Source organism: Girardinichthys multiradiatus, chromosome 11, assembly GCF_021462225.1.
Source record: "Girardinichthys multiradiatus isolate DD_20200921_A chromosome 11, DD_fGirMul_XY1, whole genome shotgun sequence".
Lineage (NCBI taxonomy): Eukaryota > Metazoa > Chordata > Actinopteri > Cyprinodontiformes > Goodeidae > Girardinichthys > Girardinichthys multiradiatus.
Genome location: NC_061804.1, coordinates 8424098 through 8450344, shown reverse-complemented (window position 1 = coordinate 8450344; position 26247 = coordinate 8424098). Strand labels below are relative to the sequence as shown.

The 26247-nt window shown below is 40.0% G+C and overlaps 1 protein-coding gene across 3 annotated transcripts in view; it reads right to left on the bottom strand.

The window, feature by feature from the left end:
• tmem132e (transmembrane protein 132E) overlaps positions 1–26247 on the bottom strand; it is a 656500-nt gene that overhangs the window by 155091 nt on the left and 475162 nt on the right. Inside the window, exons 1-3 of one of the 3 annotated variants that reach the window (XM_047378932.1) lie at positions 14367–14647; positions 14157–14275; positions 10972–11938 (exon numbers count right to left, since the gene is read on the bottom strand). In XM_047378932.1, coding sequence (XP_047234888.1) covers positions 10972–11938; positions 14157–14235 — 1046 coding nt within the window. In that variant the 5' untranslated portion in view covers positions 14236–14275; positions 14367–14647. Of the gene's footprint in view, positions 1–10971; positions 11939–14156; positions 14648–26247 lie in introns of those variants that run through there. The other 2 variants (XM_047378930.1, XM_047378933.1) reach the window with 2 other exon arrangements.

Genomic DNA, 26247 nt, shown 5'->3' with positions numbered 1-26247 from the left:
TACTGCATGTTGTACCAACGACTACAGCACTGTGCTGCTTCCAACAGCAATGTATGGATGAAGATAATGAGAACAGTTCATACACAAGTGCTGCAGTGCAGATATGTTTACTTGTGAGTCAACAGGGTATAAAACGGCAGCTCATCATTGGAAATGCTTGCAGTGCCAAAGCTCTTATTTATACTCTTACATAAACCTTTTTGTATCCTGCAACTAAAGACTGCCTATGAATAAACCATGGAACAAAACATTCCTAGCGAACCATTAGCTGCAGCCCTTTGGCAAAACAAAGTGGAAATAATTATAATATCCTTGGCAATAGTAATAGTTGGTAGGAATAAAATGAAACACCCTTGAGTGTTCACAGATGGCAAACCTAACAAATCCAGGGATAAAAGCTAATGTTGTGCCACATGGCTGGATAACACATGCTTTACGCAGTCAGTTTCTAATAATCTGTCAGATTGTAAAACAGCAGAAGGGGCAGTTTTGTCTCAATAAAACAGCACATCACCATCAGCCTGCTCTGGGTCTAAATTAGTTACCCAGAAATTTACATGAAAAAATAAGATTTTAGGGGAGGTAATTTCTCATTACTATGGCTTCAGTTTCCATAAAAACCCCGAAAAGGAAAAATGATTGTCAGTTTAGCCAGTAAATCCTAAATTTCCCCAAAGCTTCCTCCGTGTCACTCTGTGCAGAGTCTAAAACCTTTTCTTAAAGCAACTGATTGTGTTCCAGAAAAGCAAAACAATGAAGTGCAAGGAGCAATAAGGATTTGTAGAGCTGCAGCGTAGGAGAGACGATTACTGCTCGATCATTGTAAGAGGTAAAGAACAATATGAAAACTGCAATGTGCTTTGGTATCGACTCTACAGATGTTGGAGATTTCTCCAGAGGGACATGGTGGTCCAGTGGCAGGCGTCTGAGCATTCATGGTATTCAGACAGGTGAGTTCATACAACGCATTCAATGATTTACAGAATATCTGTATAAAACATGCTGTTTATCTGCTGAACAAAAATAAAAACGTGGACACATCTTGCAAGTGCTCACGACACTAATGTTTCAGTTAATAATTTATTGGGATTTTACGAGACAGGCCAACACAAAGAAGAGCATAAATGGAAGACGAAGGAAAATAGCAGTTACAGCTCCAAAAATGTCTAAAATATAGTTTAGAAACATTTTTCTTATCAGGTCAGAAACATTTTCCACATTTATTAACAGCCCATAAGAGAAAGTGTTTTATGTTTTTCTGTATTTTAAGACCTAAAAAATGGAAACAAAATGGTGCTTCTTTAAAAATTACAACAAATTTCTTATAGCACAGTTGATATTTATTAAAGATTATTAATTGTCTTTTTTTCTAAAGGTCTAGTAATATTTGTGGCCCTAAGTGAGTTTTATTTACTTGGACTGAGGAAAGATGGTTCTTTGGACTGTAAAGGTTGCAGACCCGTGATCCAAACTATCCCCTGGTAGCTCTGGTTCTATGTTTTGGGGTTGTCCTGCTGGAAAGTAAACCTTTGCCCCAGTTTCAAGTATTTTTCAGCATTCAACACACTTTCTTCCAGGACTGATCTGTATTTAAGCTTCATCCATCTTCCCATCAACTGTGACCAGCTAACTTGTTAGTGCTGAAGAACCTCCACAGCATGATGGTTCCACCACTGTGTTTCAAGGTGGTGTTGCAGTGTTAGTTTTCTGCCCCATGTACATTTTACATATAGGCCAGAAAGTTAAATTTCTGTATCATCTGACCAGAGCACCTTCTTTACTGTTTGCAGTGACCTCTACATGGCTTGTGGCAAACCTGGTGTCTTATGGCTTCCCTTTAGCAGTTCATGGTCTTCTTGAGCCCATTTCTAGTTCTTCACTCTGGTGCAGCAATGAGTCGGTGCTGAGAGAAAACCAGTGCTGGTTTAGGACACACATCTGTTTAATTTGCTTCCTGCAAATGAAACTGGTAACTGTGCTTGCATGAGCCTTGGTTAAATACATGGAGTGTTTGGGTGTAATTGTGCTGGAGAAAGCAGGACAGAAACATCAGCAGTGGTGCTGTGTGGTTAGGCTGTTAAACACATATCTACCACAAATGTACCACACAACTAACAAAAAGTAAGTGATAAACTTGTTAAACTGGTGATTTAATTCGAGCTGAAGGAGAATGCCTCTGCATCTGCGACATATGTTGTGTGCCAGAGTGATTGCCACACGTGAGGGGGTGTTTGTGTGGATAAGGCCTAATTGTGAAGAGCTTTGCCACCAATTCCTCTTATTTAGTGTTTTGAAGATGGTCACAGAGAGGGCCTTAAAAACCTGTTGCCCCAAAATGTCATTTAGTTGCTAAGTTAGACTGTGAAGGAGCAGATTCGTGGAAATTTAATTCCTAACTATTAATTAACCTTATGGTTGCTCTTTGGATTAACAGCCAAAGTTAAACCGGAGAGACCAATATTTCATCATAGACTCCCCTCTGTGTGCAATTTAACCCACTCTGGATGTCACCCAGTATACACTATTCTCACAGTGAAACATAGTGGTGGCAAGATCATGCTGTGGGAATGCTTTTCTTCGAGAGGGTCATAGAAGCTTGGCAGATTTGATGGGCTGGATAAGACCATCGTCACTGTTAAGAGGAACTCTTCTTGATAGAAATAATGAATCTTGGTTCTGAGGTGACTGATGTGGGATTTTTATCTATCTGGAATTTGCTCAGAATCAGTGAGATAATAACAGGAAAACCCTTAAACCACAAAAAAATCCAACCCAGTGAGATTTGACTGTTGGAAAGCTGCATCATCTAAAAACTACAGAGCAGGATTTCATAACACGTTACAAAAAAAAAGAAATCGGTACATTTAAGTGCAGATCTGTTTCTTTTTTATGGACATGATGACAGTCCTGATATTTCACCTGCTGAGGGCTTCTTTGTTCTACTCTAATGGTGTGAGACAAGTCTTTGCTTCAGATAAATGATGAAAAAAGGAGAAATATCAGTGCAACAATGTGGAGTCGCTGTAATGCAACGGATCCATATTGCTCTGATGTGTAAAAAATGACTAAAGACATGATCTTATTCTGTGCACAACAGAATAAGAAATATATACGAAATAACATTACAACCTCATGCCATACATTACTGCATTGCCATGGTAACTAAATCTGACACGCCACTGTTCCCGTCCCTACATGATGTACGCTCAGGCCGACACACATTGTACATTTCTGACAGTAACTGCTGCAAAAAACAAAGGCTCGTTCCACAAGTGGGCACACAGGCTTCGCTCCCTGTCTCCTTACGAGACAACGTCTGCACAAACACGTCGAAGCTGGACAGCTAAAAAGGGTCAAACACAAAGGGAAGGGATGGAGGCGCATAAAAGCAGAACAGGAGGAGGCTCTCTGATTCATCTTTAAAGACACTTATTGCATCTTTAATCATCTTCCTCGAAGCGCAGGGACAGCTTGACGTTTGGCCTCGAGAGCCGGTGAATTCACACCCTACTGAGGCTGCTCTCTCTGGAGGGCGGATTCTGACCTGTGTTCTCTCCTTCTTTTAACGCCACTGTTTTATAGCCCCTCGTTTCCACACTCAAGAGATGCAGCCTGCCTGAGAACTGCAGTGCTGTGCAGACGTCTTACATGGTCAGCTAAATGTTTCAGGAGGCAGGGGACATAACAGATTTTTCATGTTTTACAAGTCTTGCTGTAACCTTTTGCCACAGCGGATCCTGATGGACGTATTCCCACAGCAGAACGTTTTTTTTTTAAATTTAATTAAACTATTTTGTAATCTGTTCTCAGATGAACACACAGAGTATCTCGAAAAGAATGCAAGAATATATTTGCAGAACATTACTATGCAAAATAATACAGTCTACAAAGAGTGAATGTTACTCTGATGCTTAGGATTCCTGAGAGTTGGAGCTTTGATGATTAAAGTCTCACTACACCAGGAAGTGTGAAATGTCTTTAAATTCTGTGTACACACCTAAACAAACTCCAAAGCTCTGAATAAAACATTTCAGATGTAGGTCCCCCCTCAGAGCCCAGCTGATTTCACAAAAAGATGCTGCTCTCACCAAGTTCATCTCACACCTTCAAACGGGCTAAAGAATCACCCTGCCTAATGAGAACTGGGCTTTTCAGAGGCTGTGTGATCCTTTAAATAAAACAGGCGGGTTAAAGAGGAAGCAGGTAACTTGAATTTAAAAGGGAAAAAATAATTTCAGTGTTTGCACAGCAGCAGCGACTGGATTTATTTTGCAGGTGCATCTCGATCAAGTATTACCAAAACGGTCATTTATTTCAGTAATTCAACTCAAAACTGAACATCATACCCTCGGAGAACATCCCCCTATTCAGAACTGGCCAAGGTAAAACTCTTGAGCTAGTCACCAGTTACAAGGATCTGGGATTAAATATTGATGGGGAGCTTTCTATCAAAGTTCATGTTAAAAATGTGATCTCCAAATTAAGGGTGAAGCTCGGTTTCTATCACAGAAACAAGTCATGTTTCTTCCTCAGAGCTCGGATGCTCCTGATAGCGGCTACATATTTGCCTGTACTTGATTGTGGCGATGTGTGCTTCAACCAGGTGCCTACAGTCTCTTGACTCCGATGGACCTCTGTGCTCTGAAATTTATCGCTGGTTGTAGACGCCTCAAAACCCCACTGTCAGCTATATGCTAAAGTTGGCGTATCTTCCTTGAATGGACGGGGATACACACACTGGATGACTGTGGTTTACAAGGCTCTTATTGGCTTGGTGCCTACTTGTGCGTTTTCTTCAGAAAACCGAAAACCATTTAACCTTATTATCAAATGACATTTTGAATTTCTCTGCTCCTCGTGTTTGAGCTGAAACTGGAAAGTAAGATCTCCGTTTCTCTGCCTCCTCTGCTTGGAATGTCCTCCAATCTGAACTGAAACTGTCAGAACATGTTTCACAGAAAGCCTTCCGCTCTATCTAAGACAACCACAATGGAAGTCCTTCGAACAATGCCTGTTGAATTTTAAATTGTTACTGTTTCTACATTTGATATTTTTAATGTAACAGTAACTCCTGCACTCCGTCAAATTGTTCGTACTTTACATACAGTATTTTTAATGTTTGTTTCTGTTATTGTCTGTCTGTCTCGTCCACTATGACGTGTGCTGTGACTTCCTTGGCCAGGTCACTCTTGTGAAAGGTCTTGATCTCAGTGGGTCTTGTGTCTGGTAAAATAAAGGTTTGATAAAATAAATAATAAAATAACTATACCCTATCAGCATCTCCATAAAGCTTGTTAGCAGAAAGAAGCATGAAATGCTCTAAAATGTTCTGGTAGATGGCTGTGCTAACTTGGACCTGATTAAACCCAGTAGACCAACACCAGCAGAAGACATGGTTCCAATAATCATCACTGACTGTTTTAACTTTATCGTGGATTTCAAGCATTTTGGATTCTGTGCCTCTCCACATTCCTGCAAAACGTGGGACCTTGACTTTCAAATGAAATGCAAACTGTACTTTATTCTGAAAAGAGGATTTTGGAGCACTGAGGAAGAGCCTACTCCTTTTCCCCTCAGCCCAGGTAAGACACTTCTGATGTGATCTCTGGTTCAGGAGTGGTTTAACACAAGGTTTCGGACAGTTCTAGCCCATGTCCTGGATATATCTGTGTGTGGTGGCTCCTCAAGCTCTGACTCCAGCCACAATCCATGCCTTGTGACTCTGCTCCAATCTGTTGAATAGGATTTGCCTCTCAGTCCTATAATGGCTGCAGCTATCTCTGTTGATGTTCTTGTTTTCTACCACATTTTCCTTGCACTAAACTTTCCTTTAATATACGTGGATGCAGCATTCAACGGTCAGCCTACTGTTACTCATCCTCCTTCTGTAGTGTGTCAGTGACTGAGGTACAAATGTTACGTCAGCAGTCTTTCCCATGACTGTCAACCATAGCATAGCATTTTATCATTTAAAATTTTTTTAATGGTCTTATGAAATAATAATTTGTTTTTCTGGTGCTGTGAGCCAGAATAAAGAACATTATGAAGCTACTTCTATCGTTAAGGCCTTGCTTGCTTGATTACTGGGGGTTGTTTCAGTTTTGTTTAAATAATAATATGGACGGTTAGCGGTGCAGTTGCACCACTTTATGTAACGGTTGTACTAAAGCAGCCTCTTCCATAGGGAAGCTTTGGTTTTTAGACCGTATTTGTGTGTGTTGGGCTCTGACTGCTTGCAGTGACAGATGTGTTGTCAAGAGATACTGATGCTAACTAATTCTTAAAAACTTTTCAAAACCACAATAAATGTCACTATATATTGATGTCATGATGTCTCTGCTCTGACAGGTCAGCAACGTCCTTCACGATCTAATATGGGAAGGTTTCTTCCTTTTAAAAGGGGAATTTTCCTTCCGGCTGTTACAGGCATGCTCAGAATGAGGGATTGTCAATGCAAGCGAATGTCCATTGTCTCTACATGCTTGTCCTGGAGGACTGAATGCTACAAGTCACCGACTCAATGCAATCTGCTGGGTTTCCTTAGAAAACTTTTTCAATAATATCCACCCGCACCATTTCAAGGGTTCATAAAAAATAGCTTTTTACTGCCAGTATATAATGATTCAATATGTACAAGTTTAGATTTTTTGTTTTTAACCTGTAAAATGGTTTACTGTACAAGACTCATAATGAATCATATCTGCAGGCAGAAGGTGCTCTGGATTTGAGCATGGCTTTAAAGAGTAACTAGGTCTTAATTAGGACTCTGCAAAGCTCCACATTAAGGTCTGTAAGATATTAGAACAACTGTATTTACAGAGTGTTTCATCATCATTTCTGAGTTAGTTCATAATGAGGATGTGCCGCTGCTTTTCTCCTTTAGGCTTTCAAGTGAACAAAACGAGGAAAAATCCGCTTTTCCCAAGCTTTGTAAAGTGCAAACAATCCTTTATTTTCCATCCTCAAATACTGTGTAGAAAACAGAGCAGAAATGAGCTGGGCCTCCTGTTCCCTCAGCATCATTTCAACTGAGAGCAGGTCAAACTCGCAGATTTAACACAGAGGACTACCGTTTACCAACACAGCCATTTAAGTACCTCTGAGACAACGTTTTAATATCAGAGAGAGCAGAAATGAACATAATGATCTGGGAACAGTAGGCAGCATCTTAAAACTCTAATGCAGAGGCCTCCAAAGTGGTGCAATTGTAATGAGAAAAGCTCTGCCCAGAATATGTTAAAAAAAGAGTAAATTGACAACCACTAATGGATACTTATTAGGGAGCCTTCCCTGAAAGCTTGCATTATGAGCAATTATCTCCTTTCACATAAGCCCACCTAGAACATCAAATTTAAATCAGCTCTAAAATCTATGTTTATTCTAAGCTTTGCTATAATGCCAACTAAGGCTGTCTTTACGCGACGGTTTCTGGTGAAAAAGGAAAAGTTTAGTTGCATTTCTACTGTTCATTGACACAACAACGGTGCATGTTTTCTCTGAAAATGGCACAATTTGAGAGCAGGTTGTGTAAAGGTTTGAAAATGTCCTGGTCTCCGTTGTCGTGTTGACGGGAAAAATTGACTCTTTCTTACGGGAAAGCCATGGCTCAGGCGCAGACCGAAATTTGATTTGATTTTTGCATTTTATTGTAGTCATATAGTCTATGGTTTAAAGCGCGAAATAACAAAAATACAGATAAAATGGTGCAATAACATTTGGCTACACTGCTCTGAGCATGTACAATGATTACGTCTACCAGGAATTCCCTGGTTCCATGCATGGTGGTTAATTCCTTTAAGTTTTGGAACCATACTAACCCTAACCCTAACCCTAACCCCCCGGAACCCAAAGATTTTGCACGCGATAGGTGGAGTTGGTTGGAGATGCCACCCCTGGCCCAGCCCAGAGGGAAAAGGGAGAAACAGGAGAAAATAATATGGAATATTGAAGGGAAAAATATTTTATGCTATGGCATTATTTAGGAAAGATTTAAAGGCAGATGGTATATAAACTTTGAGAAAGAATTCAGGACAGATTAAAAACAGTTTACCTGCAATAAAGCTGACTTTGGATCGTTAAAATGGATTCAACCCAATTCTAGTAGCAGCAAGAAACCAACACTGAATTGTTAAAAAGTTTAAAATGGTGAGAAAATCTATGAAATCTTCTGCTCCTCTGACTGGTTGAGGAGCGTACAATACTTAGATAATACTAATTATTAGTATCTAAAGTCGGCCTAAAAAACTTGCTGTTCTCCACACTATGAAAAGAATCCTGCCATACTGGTGGAAATATCTGCTCATAAGCAAATATTTCCAAAAGTTAACTCCAGAGTGCTGTTTCACTATAACACTATCTTTTCCTCTTTATCTTACCTGACTTTAATTACCGCAGGCAGATTGCTCAGTGAAAGGAAAATTAATGGGAAGGATGAAATACGTGATTACATGCTCATCTTTCTATAATGAACAGCCGCTGCAATGCAACTCGTGTGCTAAAAGGCCAAAATGGAGAATATTACATGAACTGTTTAATAATAGCATTCTCTCTGTGATCCTGTGACATCAGACGTGCTGCGATTAATCTTGAGTCTATGTAAAAACCTTGATCTCAATGTTATTTAGACATAGCTATTTACACATAGTACTGTGAAAAAGTATTTGCCCCATTATAGATTTAATCTGTTTTTGCTTTTTTGTCACATACAAATGTTTCAGATCAAACAAGTTTTAAGATCACAGAGAGATAACCTCAGTAAATTCAAAAACCACGTTCAAATGATGATTTCATTCATTAAGACAGAAAAGCTACCCCAACTAGCCTGGCCCTGTGGGAAAAAGTAATTACCCCCTAAACCCAATACCAGGTTGTGACTCCCTTGGCAGCAACAACTGCAGTCAAGTGTTTGCAATAATCATTCTTTTAAATCTCTGTGGAGGAATTCTGGCCCACTCTTCTTTGCAGAATTGTTTTAATTCAGCCATGCTGAACAAGGGTTTTTCAAGCATTAGCGGCCTATTTAAGGCTATGCCAGAGCACCTCAACCAGATTTAAGGCCTGACTTTGACTAGGCCACTTCAAGAACTTCCATTTGTTTTTTGACAAATAAACACAGAGATAAAATACGACAATCAAAGCAGTTTAAGTATAGCTACCCTATACTTAAACTGCTTTGATTGTCGTATTTTAAAACATTATAAAACAAGGTAGAAAAAAAAAACAGAAGTGTCACCATATTTTAAGTTTTAAAAGCTTGCCTAAATAAAAACGTTTTGAGCTTTGATTTAAAAAGATCAAGTTCAGTTATAGACCGGAGATCTGATGGAAGTTGATTCCAGAGTCAACGTGCGTCCACTGGAAAAGCTCGGTCACCCCAGCGTATGAACCTTGACCCTGGAACCGCAAGTAAATGTTGACGGTGTGAACCCAAGGACCATTTTCATAAGACAGTGTGACTAAACTCCTGTTCTCGTTACTTAGAATAGTTGAAACTAAATTGTTTTCTATTTTTTTTCAATCAAGCCTAAAAGAATTTGGAAACTTGAAGCTTTTTGTTAACCAGGAAACCCCATTTTAAAGTTTTTCACAATGGTTTCCTACAAAACAAATCTGATTTATTTCATTAAAATATTGCATGCTTACTTGATTATTGAGCAGGTAAAACAAACTCGCAACAGATTTGTGATAAAAAAATAATAATAATTTCTTTATGGTCTTATGAATACTTTTGACTTGACAATTTTAGCCCATGTGACAAAACGTTTGAACACCAATGAAACTCCTACTGATCCTGCTTCTCAAGGACCAGTAATGTTCTTTTCAAGCCAGAAGTTGGTTTGGATCACACAGATCCATATTCCCTGATTTGATTGGGCAGAAAAACACAGATGCGTATTTGAAACAGTTTCTATATATTTTGAAGCAATCATTCACCACTGAGGCGATTTGCAGCCAAACTGAGTCCGATGTGGTGAGCGCCAGTGTGATCCATAATATTTGACCAGTCTTGTTCCAATTGTTGAATCCTGAACTCTGACCTTAACTGAGGCAGTTGGGTTTGTATTGATGTTTAGATGTTGTTCTGGGTTCTTCTGTCACATTCTGAAGGAGTTGTGATGCTCTGAGTTAATTTGACAGGCCAGAGACTCCTGGAAAGGTTCACCACTGCACTATTGTTTTCTCCATTTGTGAATAATGGTTCTACCCGTGCTTTGAGACTGAAGGTTCCAGACAGATTTCAGTTACTTTGTTTCTCATCTGTTATTGAATCTGTCTGGGCATTATGTGTTGCTTTTTGAAATGTTTAGGCCTACTTCATGTTGTCAGATCGATTTTATTTAAGTGATTTTTTTTTTTTGATTGGGTGTAGGTGTGGCTGTTGAAATGAGCTCAGCTTCCCAAAACATTTGGTTAATCACTCTTTATGATTTAAAAAGGGGGACATTTACTTGTCAAAATTGGGCAAAGCTTTTTGTGCAGATTTTTTCCCCTAATAAATAAAATCATCACTTGAAAACTCATTATTTATTCAGGTCATGTTTCATTACTTGAAACATTTAAGAAGGAATCTGAAAGAGGGCAAATACGTTTTCGCAGCAGTTATTCTGATCAGCCGAGGTCACGTTACAAGAATTAACCTGCAAACCGTGTAGTTTTATTTACATTATTGTTTAAGAAATTGTTGGATATTTTGTTTGAGCAAAAAAAGTTCCTAAGAAAATAAATTACTTTAAGATTGCCTAAACTGTATGATACTGGATAATATACTCCATGATTTAGGCTAAAAAACAACCCTTATGCTGTTATTCATGTATTATTAATGCGTTAAAATGGTAATAGTTACCTAATGAGCCTCTGTTGTGTATCTGTACTTGCCAGTGTATCAATATAAAGACAGAAAATGTGATTTCAGTGATGGAGAGTGTATTTACAGGCCAACAGAGCCTCAGTAAACACTGAAAGGAGACTTACTTGAGAGTAAATTGTTCCACAGTGGAGTTGGGCATCAGGAACAGGAGGATCTTCAGTGTTTCTCCAGGTTTAAGTGGTTTCTCTGGCAGCCTGAGGAACATGTTTTTGTCCAACTGCTTGTCCACCAGCAGCTGCTCCTGACTGGCCTGATAGAGGCTGATACTTCCGATGCGCAGCAGAGGGTGCTGTGACAGAGGTTCTCCTCTGGCCCCGCTGCCTCCTCTGTGACCCTCACTGCACTCCCCGTCCAGATTAGGCTCATGCAGTGTGTAGTAGAGCTCAGCCTGCAGGGTCTCACTGGTTAATCCATCCAGGAGCCCATCACCGGAACTTTTCCTTCGACCCAGCGGGGCCACGTTGGTGTTAAACCAGGATGGAGGCAGCTCCAGCTGGGCCAAGCACTGGGCCAGGTTGCTCCTCATGCGGCAGGATGTCTTGATTTCCCGGACATCACGGAAAGCGTGGAGTCGGATGCATGGAAGGTTGTCCTGAGCCTTGAAGTCATCCCAGTCGCGACCTGCAATGTAGAAGAACACCTGGACGATGGGGTTGTTGGAGAAAACCCTCGCTTGGACAATAAAGGCCCGCACCTTCCAGCCGACCGTCAGCTGGCCTGGGATATCCAGAGGACTTGCTGGCTGGAGCAGCTCCTTGGATAAAGCCTGGTCCTGGGCAAAAGGCCCAAAGCTTATGTTGATGGCAGGGAGGTCTTTTGTTTGGAAAACCACAAAACTCTCAGAGCGCTGCAGCGGATGTCCAGAGCTGCTGCTGCTCCTACTGCTGCTCCTACTGCTGCCGCCAACCGTTGGTCCTGTGATCTGGGCCTCCCGCAAGAAGAAAGCCAGTTGTGCATTGGACATTTTGAAGCTGGCAGGCAGATACACACTGGGTGGTGGAGGGCTGGCTGTCATTGCTGAGGCGCTGAACAGGACATCTGAGCTGGTTGGAGAGATTTTACCTGCAAGAGCTGTGAAGAAAGAAACAAGGGTGATTAAACTCTCCAACAGATTATTTAATTTCTACATAAACAAAAATAAAGTTTCAGGGTTAGACAGAGAAGTGAGACAGAGCCTCTGTGTTGAGCGAGGAACAAGAAAAGAGGTCAACACATGCTAATCAGATAAACTGCAGGTGTCACACAATCAAAGAACAGTGTAGTTTATATCACTGACCTGAAAACAGGTCACATGAGAATAAATAAATTGACATCTTCAGAATATTAGCAGCCCAACAGCGCTAACCTGATCATCACTGTTTATTTTCATTAGATTTCTACACGGCAAACAATGAACCAACAGACCAACAATAATAACATGCATTCTGCTGATTCTGTGTAGCTGAATCATTAATTGAAAGGTGCAAAATAACAGCAGTGTGGAGTTCAGTCAGACGTTATTCATTCTGTGAAAAAACAGGTGTCTAACAGGTGTTGTGTCTGATGGTTCTGGTGTAGTTCTCTACAGGAATCTGAGTATAATGGGTCGTTCCAGACATTGTTCCGAAGAAGGTTGATTAAAGAAGGGAAACGTATAAAGATTTACAGGAAAGGTAGGCTGCCCATCTAAAATGCTTTGAAATGAAAAATAAATCCAGAATATTGTGGAAGAAAATGAAAAACTATGCTTTGAAAGGTTAAAAAGAAGCTGATATGGCAAAAACTCTGCCCACGATTAGCTGCAGGTCAACCAAACAAGGTCTCCGGTATGGATGGACTTAAATGTTTATTATCATATTTTGGGTTATTTATTGCGATAATGATAAAAGAGATGGAAAAAAAAATCTAAAAAGGCATTGCTGTCTTTGCATGGCTGTAACTGCATGTCCCTACAGTTAAACACAAATACTGGTCTTACAAAACCAAAAAAAACTAACTAAAGAAAAAAATACAGATTTACACCTTTTACACATTACTGAATAGGCGACCTTAGGACAACAGCTTCAATAAGCAGCATAATTTTAGCATTAAACAACACACAATGACACATTTTTAAAAATAGATATATTTTGTTGCTCTCATTAGGCAAGTAGTTGGCGAGATGGTGAAAGTAACAACCCCAACAATACATTTAGTTTTTGGGGCATGTAAAGATAAGATGTAAAGCTTATCTTCATGATGGACCAAAATCCTTGTGCCAATAAAACGTCACGCTAAACGGTACAAGAATTGTCCGTCCCTATTGTGTGGTTACCTGTGAGTAACAATTAGAAAACACTTCCCTGAAGCCAAGATATCAGCAAGAAGCCTCTGCATAGTCCTAATCAAAAAACAACAGGTACTGAAGAAGTTTTCTGATGAACTCACTGACTGGCCTAATGAGAAATAGGGCAACATTTTATGCACTGTTGAAAGCGGGATGGTTCTTTTGGGTCTAGGGGCCATATATAGTTTGATAGACGACCCCCAACAACTGGTTTTAAACCAATGTAGACTAAAGCATGACAGATCTGGCATCATGATAAGGGGACGTTTCTCATACTATGCTAATGGGCTTATTTATTAAATACCTTAGATGCCTTATGCTAAAGAGGAAATGCCCATTAAAAGGGTGTTTTTACAGGACAATGAACTAAAACAGACCAGTAAAACCAGCACTAAGACCAGCAGCATCTTGGTTCCAGACCAACAAGATTAATGTTATGGAGTTACCAGCCCAATCCCTGGACCTTGATCCAATATATAATTTAGGGGGTGACATCAAACATCCTCTTTGTGATGAGAACCCAGGAAATGCATAAGAACTGTGGTCCAGTCGTCCTGTGCTGGAATACGTGTTCAAAGACGCCCATGCAACACAGATGTAGATAAGTCCAACAAACCTGTCGGTTTTGTAATGAACATGATAGTTTAATGACCTAAAGGAAAGCCAAATCTTTCTTTGTGAAGAGCCTATTACAAATTTTCAAGTTTGATACATGTTTCATCATATTTTGATTTGGAGCAGACTGGGATGTGCTCCCAATGCATTTCCATGTATAAAAATAAAAACGAGGATTTGGAGCTTTACTCACTTTTTTAAACACACTGCTATCATTTCTGACCCAACTACAGATTGAACATTAGCTTTAAGTTACAAAGAGGTGAATCTTTAATTTTCAAACACTGTAACCCACCACACTTGTTGAATAAAAAACGGCAAGAAAAAAATAATAAATTAGAAAGAGTGAAAGTAAAAAACGAGACATACTTAGGAGAATTATCCAGAGTTGAGCGCAAACACACAGTTGCCGGTCCCCATAGTCCAAATCAGAGATTAAAACTCCCATATTCCAAGTGGTTGTATCATTGAAATCTCCTCCTTTAAATCTAGATTAAAAAAAACGCAAAATTAAAATCTAAGGTGTCCTTTTCAATTCCTCAAGTAAATCCTCTTGAAAGTGTGTTTTACTCCACATACATTTGGCGGCTCTTCTTTCAATAAAAAAAATCTTGCACAATAAGGAATGAATGAGTCACGAAAACAGCAGGAAGCTCCGGCGGTCCTTCACTCCCTCTTGTTCTCGCTGCCAGCTACACTGAGCTCCTTAAAATTGTGCTTCTCTGACGCCTTGAAGCTAACTCTCTGTTTAAGAGTGGCTCGGCCCCACACGGTGGCTTGTTCAGTCCCAGACTGTGCATGGCTCCGGGACAGACCCTGATAGACAGGCTGAGCCTCCTCCCGGTTGGTGGGCTGTATGAGGACTATGGACAAAGCCTCTGACGCTGGCTGCCCCCCTTTACCAACCCACCCCCCTCCACATCCCTTCATCTCGCCACACCTAGTCTCCAGTCTATAATCACCGCGTTAGCTCTGGGTGATAGTCAGGACCCGCAGCCCTCTGAGGATTCAACTTACACCACAAACAAGAAACACACTCCTGCCTGATTTATCATCTCCCTCTCTGCCTCTCTGAACGTGTTCAGGCAGCCTCATGTGAGCCAGAGAGAGGAAAAGAGGTGGGGGATGGATGCTTTGCTTGAATGCCTTAAGGCGAAGGGAGAGCGAAAGAAAGAGGGAGCGAGGGAGAAAAGGAGTTAGAAGTAAAGGAGAAAAGTAGGGATTAGATAAAGGTTACTGATGAATTAGCTGAGATATGCTCCTCCTTCCTCATCCGTCCACCCCCCTTCAGTGTGCTCCAGCCTCATGAGAATGAGGGGGTTACCGGCACAGGGGGGAGGGGTATACATACTGCCATGCTGCCTCACTCACATGTGCCTGGAATTCCCATAATAAAAGAGAGGAATCCACGATCTGTGTGTGGGGGGTCTATAAACTGAGTGGGAGCAACAATACATGGTAACTTACACCTAAAGAGGAGACCCGTCAGAAATGGGGACTCTATTAACCCAAAGCTCTCTAAATCACCGAAATGTGGGCTCTTGTCTCCGTCAGTGATAAATCCAGAAACATCCCACTCTAGAAGACATCCCACCAAAGCATGCTCCAGGGTCCGCCATAAAAAGGTCCCACCAATGCTGCATATTTTACAAACCATACAACATAACAAAACTCAGAGCCCGCACAACTAATCGGTGCCTCAGGAAATGATCAAATATGTGCCTCATGTATCAGGATACACACACACTGTCTGCCTGCCAACTCCAATTGTCAAAGAGGTGTATTTTTACCTCCCCGCTATTAAAGGTCTATATGATTTCACTGCTGTGTTTAAACAGCATCACTACTTTGCTTTATTCATTTCAGTGTTGAGGTAGTGTATCCTTCAGCTCTGACAAAACCCAAATCCCCAGATCTCTTGCCTCTTTAGCTACCTGTGAGGTGGCCTTGAGCAAGGCACTTCAGGGAGAGCATTTTGAGTGCTGAAAGAGAACCTGCAGGCCAGACAGCCCCAAACAAAATGGGTTTTAGCTCGATATCATTTTAGAGGGTAAAACAGCCTATAAAATTTTACTGGTTCATTTCTTTCCATCCTTTTATTGAAAACCAGGAGGGCAGCGGAAATTCAAGTTAGCAACCTCATTACACATTGTCTGAGGCTTTTCATTGGTTCATACTTGACTGTGAACTGGTTCAGTGTGTGCTCGAGGTCACTGCCTGAGGACACCAAAAGAACCACATTATCTGTGAAGATATAATTTGAGACCCTGAGGTTCTTAAATCAAACATCCTGCGCTCAGCATCTATGCCCTGAGATCCTCTCCATGAACACTGCAAACAGGATCGGTGACAAGGAACAGGCCAGGTAGAGTTCCAGTCTGAACGCTAGCTCGACTTTGTGCTGAGAATTTGGGACACAGCTCTTGCTTTGGTCAGACATGGGCCAGATAGTTCTTAAAAGCATTTTTGAACTTTCTAAATGAGGTTCAACAATCAGTCGGATCTACTTTGGAAACACTTGAGAGAAATTCCCTTTCCAAGGGAGGCCGTGGTCTCACAATATGTGGAACCCCAGTCCCATTCATAAAAATAGAGACCACCAACCAGGTTTGCCACCAGGTGGGTGTTGACCTAGTCCCCCATCTGACAAAGAGAATGTAAAAACAATTAAGCCTGAACAATATAAACAGGGTCAGTGGTAGGTAGTGGGCTTAATTGAAGGAAATTAGGTTTTGCTATGGGTCTCATCCAGCCTAGGGCTGGTTCCTGCATGCACCTTCACATCAGAGGACTCAAAATAACAGAAAGTCACAAGTTGAATGCAACTAGAGAGCATTTTTCAAGAGACTTATTACACAATAGCCTGACAGTTCAATTTCTTCAGATATTGTTACACCCTCGAAAATGTATAAACGTGAGACTGGCAAAACCTACAGACTATAAGGGGAGGGAGGGATGGATTTCATTTTAGGAATTCAGACATTCATGTGGAAAATAGGACAGAGAACAAAGTCTGGAAATTCAAAAATATTCCATATTCTATTTTCTCCTTCCATACTCATCCAGACCTGGACACATCTCAAATGTGTGAAGCCTTGGCAGTAACATCTAGCACATGATGTAGAAAGAACCTACGAAGAACATGTGAAACACAAATCACATCAGTGTGCTTATAGACCCACTGCAGAGGGACTTCATGAGCACCTGCTATCCTGTCTTGTTTTTCAGTGGGTTAGCAAAACATCCCTGGTTTTGTTTTGAAGCAATGCGAAAAGTCCACAAAATCTCAGGGGTGAATGTAAACAATAGAGATGCCGACTAGGTGCTGTGCACATGGATGCACCCCAGGCTTCATGGAGAACTAAGGTGTTTGTTTCTTTGATCTTTGAACATAACAAGGCAAAGATTAAATTGGAAGAGAGTTATTTAGTCCAGATACATTGAATCTGAAAACAGAGCATTCAGATTAAAATCAAATGTTGTAGTCTGCATTTTACTAGAGGTATATTTTTATAATTCTGTTTTCTTACAGTATGAACTCGACAGGTGAGCCCCACACTAGATCAGAAAAACAGGCAATCTCTGCCCCGGGTTACTTTGCTTCGTTATTATTCACTCCCAGGCTTTACCGTTTTGTCATATGTCATGGTTTTGTGGATATGTATGTATACAACCTTTTAATTATCCAGAGTCCTTTTGATTATGTACACCGCATAGCGTCCTCTTTGCAGTCACAAAAGGACAAGGCATGACACAAAAAACTGCAACTGCAAGATGTAACAAAGGATCAGAGTTTATCCCTCCTTGCATGAATGAGACTGTTGAGGTGGTTGGTGACTGACTATACGCAAAAAATGTGTTAACTGGTCAAGTCATCCTTAAGTTTGGCCAGGTTTCATTGGAATCTAATGTCCTGAACAGTAATAATTAGTTGTAGGTGCAATAGTTTTCAGCTTACATGTTTGTGGATCAGGGCAACACTTAAAACTGGGTGGCTTATGGGTTTTGTGCCTCTTAAGTCAGACAAGCATCACAGAAAAAACCTTTATACCTTTTCTAATGATAATAATTTTGGTGGTGACTCACCTAGTATATTCCAGAGTATGCAAGAGTTCCAGGATTCATTTTTGTTCTCTACACCGTATGCAGATATTTGGCCCTGCAGTGGTTTTTCTTTTATCAGGACAATATGGCTTTCTGCCCAGGGCAGCACAGCCTAGGGGCTGTACATCAGTGCAAAACTATATATTTTTAAAAAGTAATGTCAGTTGTGCCCTGAAGGAGTTTTGTATTGATAATTTTCACGTTTAGTTATTGGCAAATGATGCCTTCTATGGTTTGATCACTGTACAAAAACATTGTTGTACAACACTGTTGACGCTGAAGTTTAGCTAGGTTTATACTTGACACATTGAACAGGGCGCGAGGGTCCCGTGCACTGTCACAGCGCCTGGTTGTGCACCTCCGAATTTTTGTTGAACGTTCAAACATTTCATGCACAATTAAATCACTTCTTCATGAACAGAAAGATGAGAGAAACAGAAAACAAAAACAACAAAGAAAAAACGCAAGAGAAATGCGAGTTACAAAGTTAGATTATATGCATTAACACGTTTTTTTAAAGCCTTTTTATTTTTAAGAGTACAAAATTGTATCTAGGTACAGTTTCACATCATTTACAAAGAGGTCAAAAGATTGTTCCTCTTCATTCTTGTACTCTTATGAGTTTAAAACTTTGCAAGAAACAGAATGACTTTGATAAGAAATGTTTTCAATTGTGCACACAGCCATTTCTGGTGTTACATGAAGCAATTCTTCTCTCTTTTACTACATTTCCACTGGTTATCTAGCATACTCCCTGTATTTTCAGAGAATACTGCAGCAACGTCAGCATCAACTATAAACACCTACAGCACTTGTTCAGGCTTGCACGCAGTCAGTGGAGTCCTGTGCAACAACCCGAAGCGCAATTATACCTGAGCCTTTTGTTTCTTAAAAGCTTGATCTTGAAATTAAAGGACTTTTTCAGTTTTTAAGAAACTTCATTTGACTACCTTGAAAACTCACATTTAGACTGATCCAACCTGGACTGAGTTACTCCACAGTAAACACAGATTCTTTAAAAAATGTTTTTAAAATGATGAGATTTGTGACTTTAAAATTTATTCGCAAAAAGAAAAAAAAGGGCATTTTTAATGCTATTTTGAATGGGAAAAACACAATAAGCTGTACAAACCTTGATTTAATTATTCATCAGTAATTGCAGATGCTTTAAAATAAAAATAAAAAATAGAATCCCACTTTTCCCAAAAACACTGTTGATATCATTCCATACATTTATCCATCTATATCAATTATCAGGTTAATATTTTTATTCATTAGTATTTTTAATAAAATATGTAAAAACAATTTTTAGATGGAGCGGGGTTGTTTTGTGTTTGAGTTTTGTGTTTTACATTAAATGGTTACAACAAAACGCAATGATCATGAACAGTGCTCAACTAGACTCAACGGAGCTGAAGAGAACAAAACTTATCAGGAACATGGATAAGGCAGCTGCAGCTCACCCAAATGCTGCTGCTGTCCTGACCAACACCAGTAAAATGGTTCACCTCTACCAATTCTTAAATCATTGCACTGGCTCCCTGTTTATCAAAGGCTAGATCGTAAAATGTTCCGATTGGTCTATAAAGCATTGAAGGGTCCTGGGCTGAGTTAAATTTTTAAGTTGCTTATAGGAACTATACAAACCCCTCAGGTCTTCAGAGGCCTTCTTATTCAGCGATCCCAGGACCAGAACTAGACAAGGTGAGGCAGCATTTAAGTTTTATGCTCCTCAAACCAGAACAAACTCCTTGAAAACATTAGATGTGCAGAAACTGTTTGCATCTTTAAATCAGGACTGAAAACATTTTTTTACAGCTGTTTTAAACAATCTGACTAATGAACCCTTTGAAACATGTGTTTATTTTATATTGCTTTGTTATTTTCTTGACATCTTTTTCTTGATCTCCTGTAAAGCACTTTGGGCTGCCTTGTGTATGAATGGTGCTATACAAATACACTTGCCTTGCCAATAAAGCTGATTCTGATTTATGACTCATTTGTGTCTTCTTGACTTGCAGCTATTATCAGAAAGTTCTTTATTTGCCTCTTCCAGTAATTAAATTTTTTTAGATGATTTTTGCCAATTTGCTACCTTGCCAATCATTACAGCAAGATCCAGGCTAGCCGTTTTCACTCTAATTTAACATCTGCAACTTGCAGAGACAATCCAGTCTAATTAATGAGATAATTAATGACGTCAAGGACGTCCTCCAACTTTGACAGAGGAGAGAATCAACGCAACAGTTTAAGAGCTTTTAGAAAACAGTGGCACATTGAATGCTTGGTAAAGGCTTCACCAGAAACTTATCCAATGACTACATCTGACGTTTAAAAACTAAAGCCTGTAAAAACACCCAGTAAGGTAAGCAGGGAAACAAGAGTGCACAGAAACAAATGCTTAGTTTTGTCTGCTTTCTTTTAAGCAATGTTCTGGTTAGCTATATACTGTCCACTTCAGTCTACTATATTCAGTATCTATCATATGTTTCTTTTGAAACTCTTTTAAAGCAATAAATAAATGGCTTTTTCCAGAATGTTTCTACTTCGTTCTCTTCAGCAAACAATGTTAAAATAATTGAGTCTGAAGATGGTTTGGATCATTATCTGAAGCGTGTTATTTTAGGAATTATAGTACCTTGCAAAAGGTATTCATACCTCTTAAACTTTTTCATGTCACATTACAACCCTAAACTTCAATGCTGTGAAGACTTGACAGATGCTCTCCATCCAATGATCCTGCGCTACTTTGCAAAGAAAAATGAACAGCAATATTGCCCGGTGTTTTTCTGCAAAGTTGGTTTTGTTTTAGCTTTGTGTCCAAGAGGTTTTTCCTACCCTGATCAATGATCGGCAACCGCTGATAACCTGCAGGTGTTTTGCACCCCCTGCCGCAAATGAGTGGATACTCCTTGGATCTGTGATGCTCTCCAGGGACAGGACCAATCACGGTGTAGGACAGGAACCTAAGCTGGTGTCCAGATGAAACTCACAGCTTCTTTGAAAGAGCAGTGCTGCTAGTGACGAGCACATCCCAAATTCTACCAGAGGGGTGTTTTCCAACCACATCCCAGTCTGCCGGAGTGTTTATCCAGACCGTCTGATCTCATTGTCATTTCTCCCATCAGTGAATTGACTACACGACTTTTGCGGATCAAACCCTCAGTTTCTTTTTCCCCTAACATTGGACAGTTTAAATCCAAACTCTCTTGACAGGTCCTAGTTGGGGATTTTAACATCAATACCAATGACTCTTAACTCTTTGCTAGGAGTTTTATGTGTAATGGACACTTCATTGTATCCAGCATGGGTCTGACCCAAATAACATCAAAGGACACAGTTTGGGTCTGAACGTTGATTCTTTCTGTGCTGAGGATTTTTATCTCTGACCACTACTGTGTTCTCTTTAATTTATCTTTAATTGCTGCAATCTTCCACCCACCATGAAGCCGGCTCTCGCTTCTTAAGTTCCTCTACTGCCGGCATGTTTCCTGAGCCTTTTACTTTATTTTTATCGACTCTTAATGATGGAGATATCCTAACAGATCACTTTAATGAACATTTCTTTTCTATTTTAGACAATATCTGTCCTTTTAAAAGAAGAACAGTACATTTTCTACAGTCTTCTACAAGCTAAGTAGTACAATGAAATCCTGTTCTTGCTCTCTGGACATTTTACCTACAGCTTTGTTTAAAAACGTTTTACCGTGTTAGTTCCAGTCTGCTCACTACCACGTTTCATTGGCCTTGGATCCTTCTCTCCTCAGAAGATATAGGCCCATCTCCAAGCTTCAATTTGCTGCTAAGATCTTAGAGAACTTTTGCTTTGGATCAGCACAGCATTCTTTGCCATTTTCAGTCAGGTTTTTGTACATCTCATTCAACTGAAACAGCTCTTCTGAGAGTATGTAAAAACATTGTTCTGTCCTGCTTATGTTAGACCTTACCTCTGTTTTCAATACAGATGACCACAAACACTCTACTTGACTAAGGTGCTGAGTTGATGCATCAGTACATGCCTTGGAGTGGTTCTCTTCATACCAATATGACAGATAGTTTTCTGTAGCCACATCTGATTTGGAGAGCTCTTCATGGATAGGCACCAGGTTTTATCATCCCTGGAAGGTCCGGGAGGTCCTGTGACCTGGGAATGCTGATGGGTCACCATATTAGGGTAAAAACAAAATAGGAGTCTGAGTGTTCTGCTGGAACTCTCTTCTTTTGGACTTGAGGTCAGTGAACCCTGATCTCTTTTAAGCCAGTTTAAAACGTCTTTTTAAATCTGCTTTGTGTTAATTTGTCTTGTTTTGACTTAAGGGGCTTTAATGCAAATTCACACCACACTTAGATTACACATAAGAACACACATTAGATTATTTGTAAAGAATTTTTTAAAACAATGCATATTTATTCTAACAATGTATAATTATGCACTACTTTGTGTTGGTTTGTCTTATAAAATCCCAATAAAACACATCCAGGTTTGTATTAGAAGTTTTACATATTTTAGGCACTTTCTTGTAGGCTTCCATTTAAAAGTTTTTGTTAAGTGAATTCCAAAGTCTTGCAGAGCAGACCGCCTGTTAACCCATAAAATTGTTGTAAGGTCATTTTAAATTCCTTCCAGTATAAGATCAGGCACTTTCTTTAATTTCATTGTACTACTACTTTATGCAGTAGTAGAATCCATAATTAGGTTGTATATTGATTGAGCCAAAAGCTCCATGAGCATTGTTCATGGCATCTGGCAAACTGCTGAGAACTGAGAACCAACACTGACACTGATACTCTCACATGAGACCTGAAGGTCACCTGACTATCTCCCGCGAGCCTCCTAATCCGCTTTCATCCCATTGAAACTGTGCTACGACAATACATGCAATGAATGTAATAAAGCAAAACAAATCCTAACCCCTTCTCCCTCTGAACCCCAGGCCCTGAAAGCCCCTTTCAAGAAGGTGATTACAAGCTATGATGCATCTGGGTGTGCTCGTCTCATTTCACACTAACAGCATCACTGGACCGCTGGGTTTGAAAAGGCGTACCGACACAGATGGGCTTGCATTGTGAAACCCTATCGCCTCCTTCTTCAGTGGATGTTCTATTAGACCTTGGGCCAAATTGAATTGAATCACTTCCTGTTATGCTCCCATTACGGGAAACATCTGCTCTGTGTCTATATGTGCTTTGGTCAGGGAATAAGGGGCTTCCTAGTCAAAGGGCACTTTCTATCAGATTACTTTGTTTGAAGTCAATTAATTTAAACATTGGAGCACCCTTTGGCTGATGGGACAGTATATCAGATGTGCAGTTAAACTTTGACCTTTTTCTTATTTCAACTACAACCCTCTCTGTTTTTCAATTGGGTGATAGGCCAACAGAAAGCATAATTGTAAACTGGAAGGTAAATGAAACAGAAATATGATAAATGCGTGCCATACTCATATTCCAGTGTGGCATGCATTATATTTGGCACTTTAAGACACTTTGTACAACCACTTTTTGCATGCTTTTGTTTTTTATCTCTGCCAGCCTTGCACATCTGGAAACAGAAAACAACTCAAGCTCAGTTAGGCTGGATGAGGAACACCTGTGGACGGTAATTCGCAAGTCTTGCCAGAGATTTTCTGTTGGACTAGATCCAGACTTGACTGGGTCATTCTAGCACATGAATATGCTTTTATCTAAACGATTACATTGTAACTCATCTGCCCAGAGCACCTGCTCCCACATATCTGCGGTTTCTCCTACATGGCTGGTGGAAAACTGCAATCAGGACTTCTTATGGCTTTCCTTCAACACAAATTTCTTCTTCATGCTTGTCCAGAAGGACTGAATGATTCAAGTCAGTGACTCAATCGGATGGACTTCCTTAAAAAGAACGCCTTTTCACTAATCTGAATAATAAACTGAACTTGACTGTATTGTTTAATAACTTGATCACTTTCTAATGCATGCAACTGACTTTTTGAATCCCCAATTTTCTAGATTTATACAGAAGTCAAATCATTCATAGGTGAACTATTTACAAATTAGGTAAGCCACTATTGGCTGCACTTGATTTTATTTAGGGGTCTCAGATTAAAAGCAGTTGAACACAAAACCACAGCACACTTCAGACTTTTATTTGTAAAAACAAAACAAACAAAAAAACATGTGTCATTTTTCTTCCACTTCACAATTATCCACTGCTTTTAAAATGTATTGACATTTGGGGTTGTAATGTGAAAAAATGTGAGAAGGTTCAAGGTGCACGTTGGGCTAAGTAGATGGTTCCAACAACAAAAATCTATTTTATTCCATATTTTTATGTTCTAAACAGCATTTATTCACATAACACATCCAATATGTATGCAATATATTTTTTCAAAAGAAGAAAAACCCAACAGTAAAATGCCTTTAGAGTTCTGACAAGCTGTTTAATGCATTTTACATTCCAGGAACAATGTGCATTAAAGTCGTGCCTTAAGCTCAAATAGCCTTTTAAAGCATAGCCACCCTGTTCACTTTACCAAGGTACTCTCAAATGCTCAAGCTATAAACTATCTTTTGTGCCACTGTTTCATTTCTACTAAGGAATTAGGAGAAAAATCCTTGTGCCGTAGTGAAAGAACCCTGCCCATGAAAAAGCTGTCAAACATAAAACCATTCTGCTAGGTCAAAGGACTATAGAGAGAGATGAGGAGGAGGACAGAAATTTGCTCTGCTCTGGACAAATTTTAATACTCAGATTGTTGAGCAGCTCTTAGCTACAAGTTGTGCCACATAACCTTTAACCATTTTAAAAAGGGATGCATGAAATATCGGCATTGATATCGGTATCAGCCTATGTTAGTTATTTTGGAACATATTGCTATCGGTTCCATAAGTAAAAGTCGGCAAAAATTTATAGATGTTTATTTCCATCTTGTCATGGCTTGTGCATGTTTCAGGAGGTGAGGGGGTCATATGGTATTTGTTTGTATTTGTTTGGGCATGTGACCGTGATATTGCTGGATTTTTGTTTTGGGGGGGTGGGGTGGGTGGGGGGGGTTAACTGAAGCACAGAAGCAATGTCAGCGGTGAGGCCATTTTATCACATTGTTGAAAAAGTAGAGAGTAGATATATATGATAAATATAATAATGGTAAAACAATTTTTAAAAACTGGCTCGGTGAACTGTCACTGTACAGACCCCATATTATGGTGCACACGATCAAAAGTAATACATGACACTAATTTCTAATGCTCTCCATTTTGTTTGCTTTCACTTAAAATCTGAACAGCCTTAGCTATGCATCCTGTCTGTCAGCACCACAGTCTCCATTTCACAGGTCTCATTACTATAATTTCAATCTGAAAAGACTCACAAAGAAAGGGATGGTAATTAGAAAAGTTTTAATGATGAGAAATTACATGGATATTTCTTTGGCGCTCAGACCTGGGAGGAAGACATGAATGCTGAGAATGACATGAGCTAAGATGATCATTTGTAAGGTTTAGATTTAAAGATGTCTTCCCCCTGATCCGACACTGGTGGTGGATTGGCGGCCAGGGATCGAGGAAGCCAGGAGTAGATGTGAAGGAAGATGGTGGAGGTGGGGTGGAGGAGGGATGAGCTCATCTGACAGGCGAGGATGAACAGAGCTGAAAGTCCTTTAAAAGCAAGGTGTCGGAAGGTGATTGGATGGAGAATCAGACGGACAGGATGCTGTTTGGAAGGCCGGGACACGCATAGAAGAGTCATTGGTAGGTGGAGGCAGTGAAGGTGAGTCTTTCATTCTGAATTTTCGTTTAAACTCCATTTAAAACAACAACACCCAAAAACACACATTTCCACCCACTCCATACCTGCAAACTCTTCGCCTCTTTGCCCAGCGATTTGGTAGGTTCACCCCAAGTGATTAAAGATCTTTACTGCTAGCAAATTCGATGTTCCATCAGTCTCCTACTAGATCCGACACTCTATCTGTGTCTGAGCCTAACCTTGCTTCTAATAAAAAAAGAATTCTCCTCCTCACATATAAAGCCCTTAATGATCTAGCTCCATCAAACATCAGAGATCTGATTGTTCCATATGTTCCTTACAGAGCACTTCCTTCTCAGACTGCAGGTTTGCTGGTAGTTCCTGGAGTTTTTAGATGTAGAATGGGAGGCAGATCCTTTAGTTATCAGGCTCCTCTCCTGTGGAACCAGCTTCCAGTTTTAGTCCATGAGGCAGACACCCTGTCTACTTTTAAGGCTAGGCTTAAAACTTTCGTTTTTGATAAAGCTTATAGTTAGACTGGCTTAGGTTATCCTGAGCTATCTCTGTAGTTATGCTGCTATAGGCTTAGGCTGCTGAAGGACATAATGACCACTTTCCCTCTCTCCACTA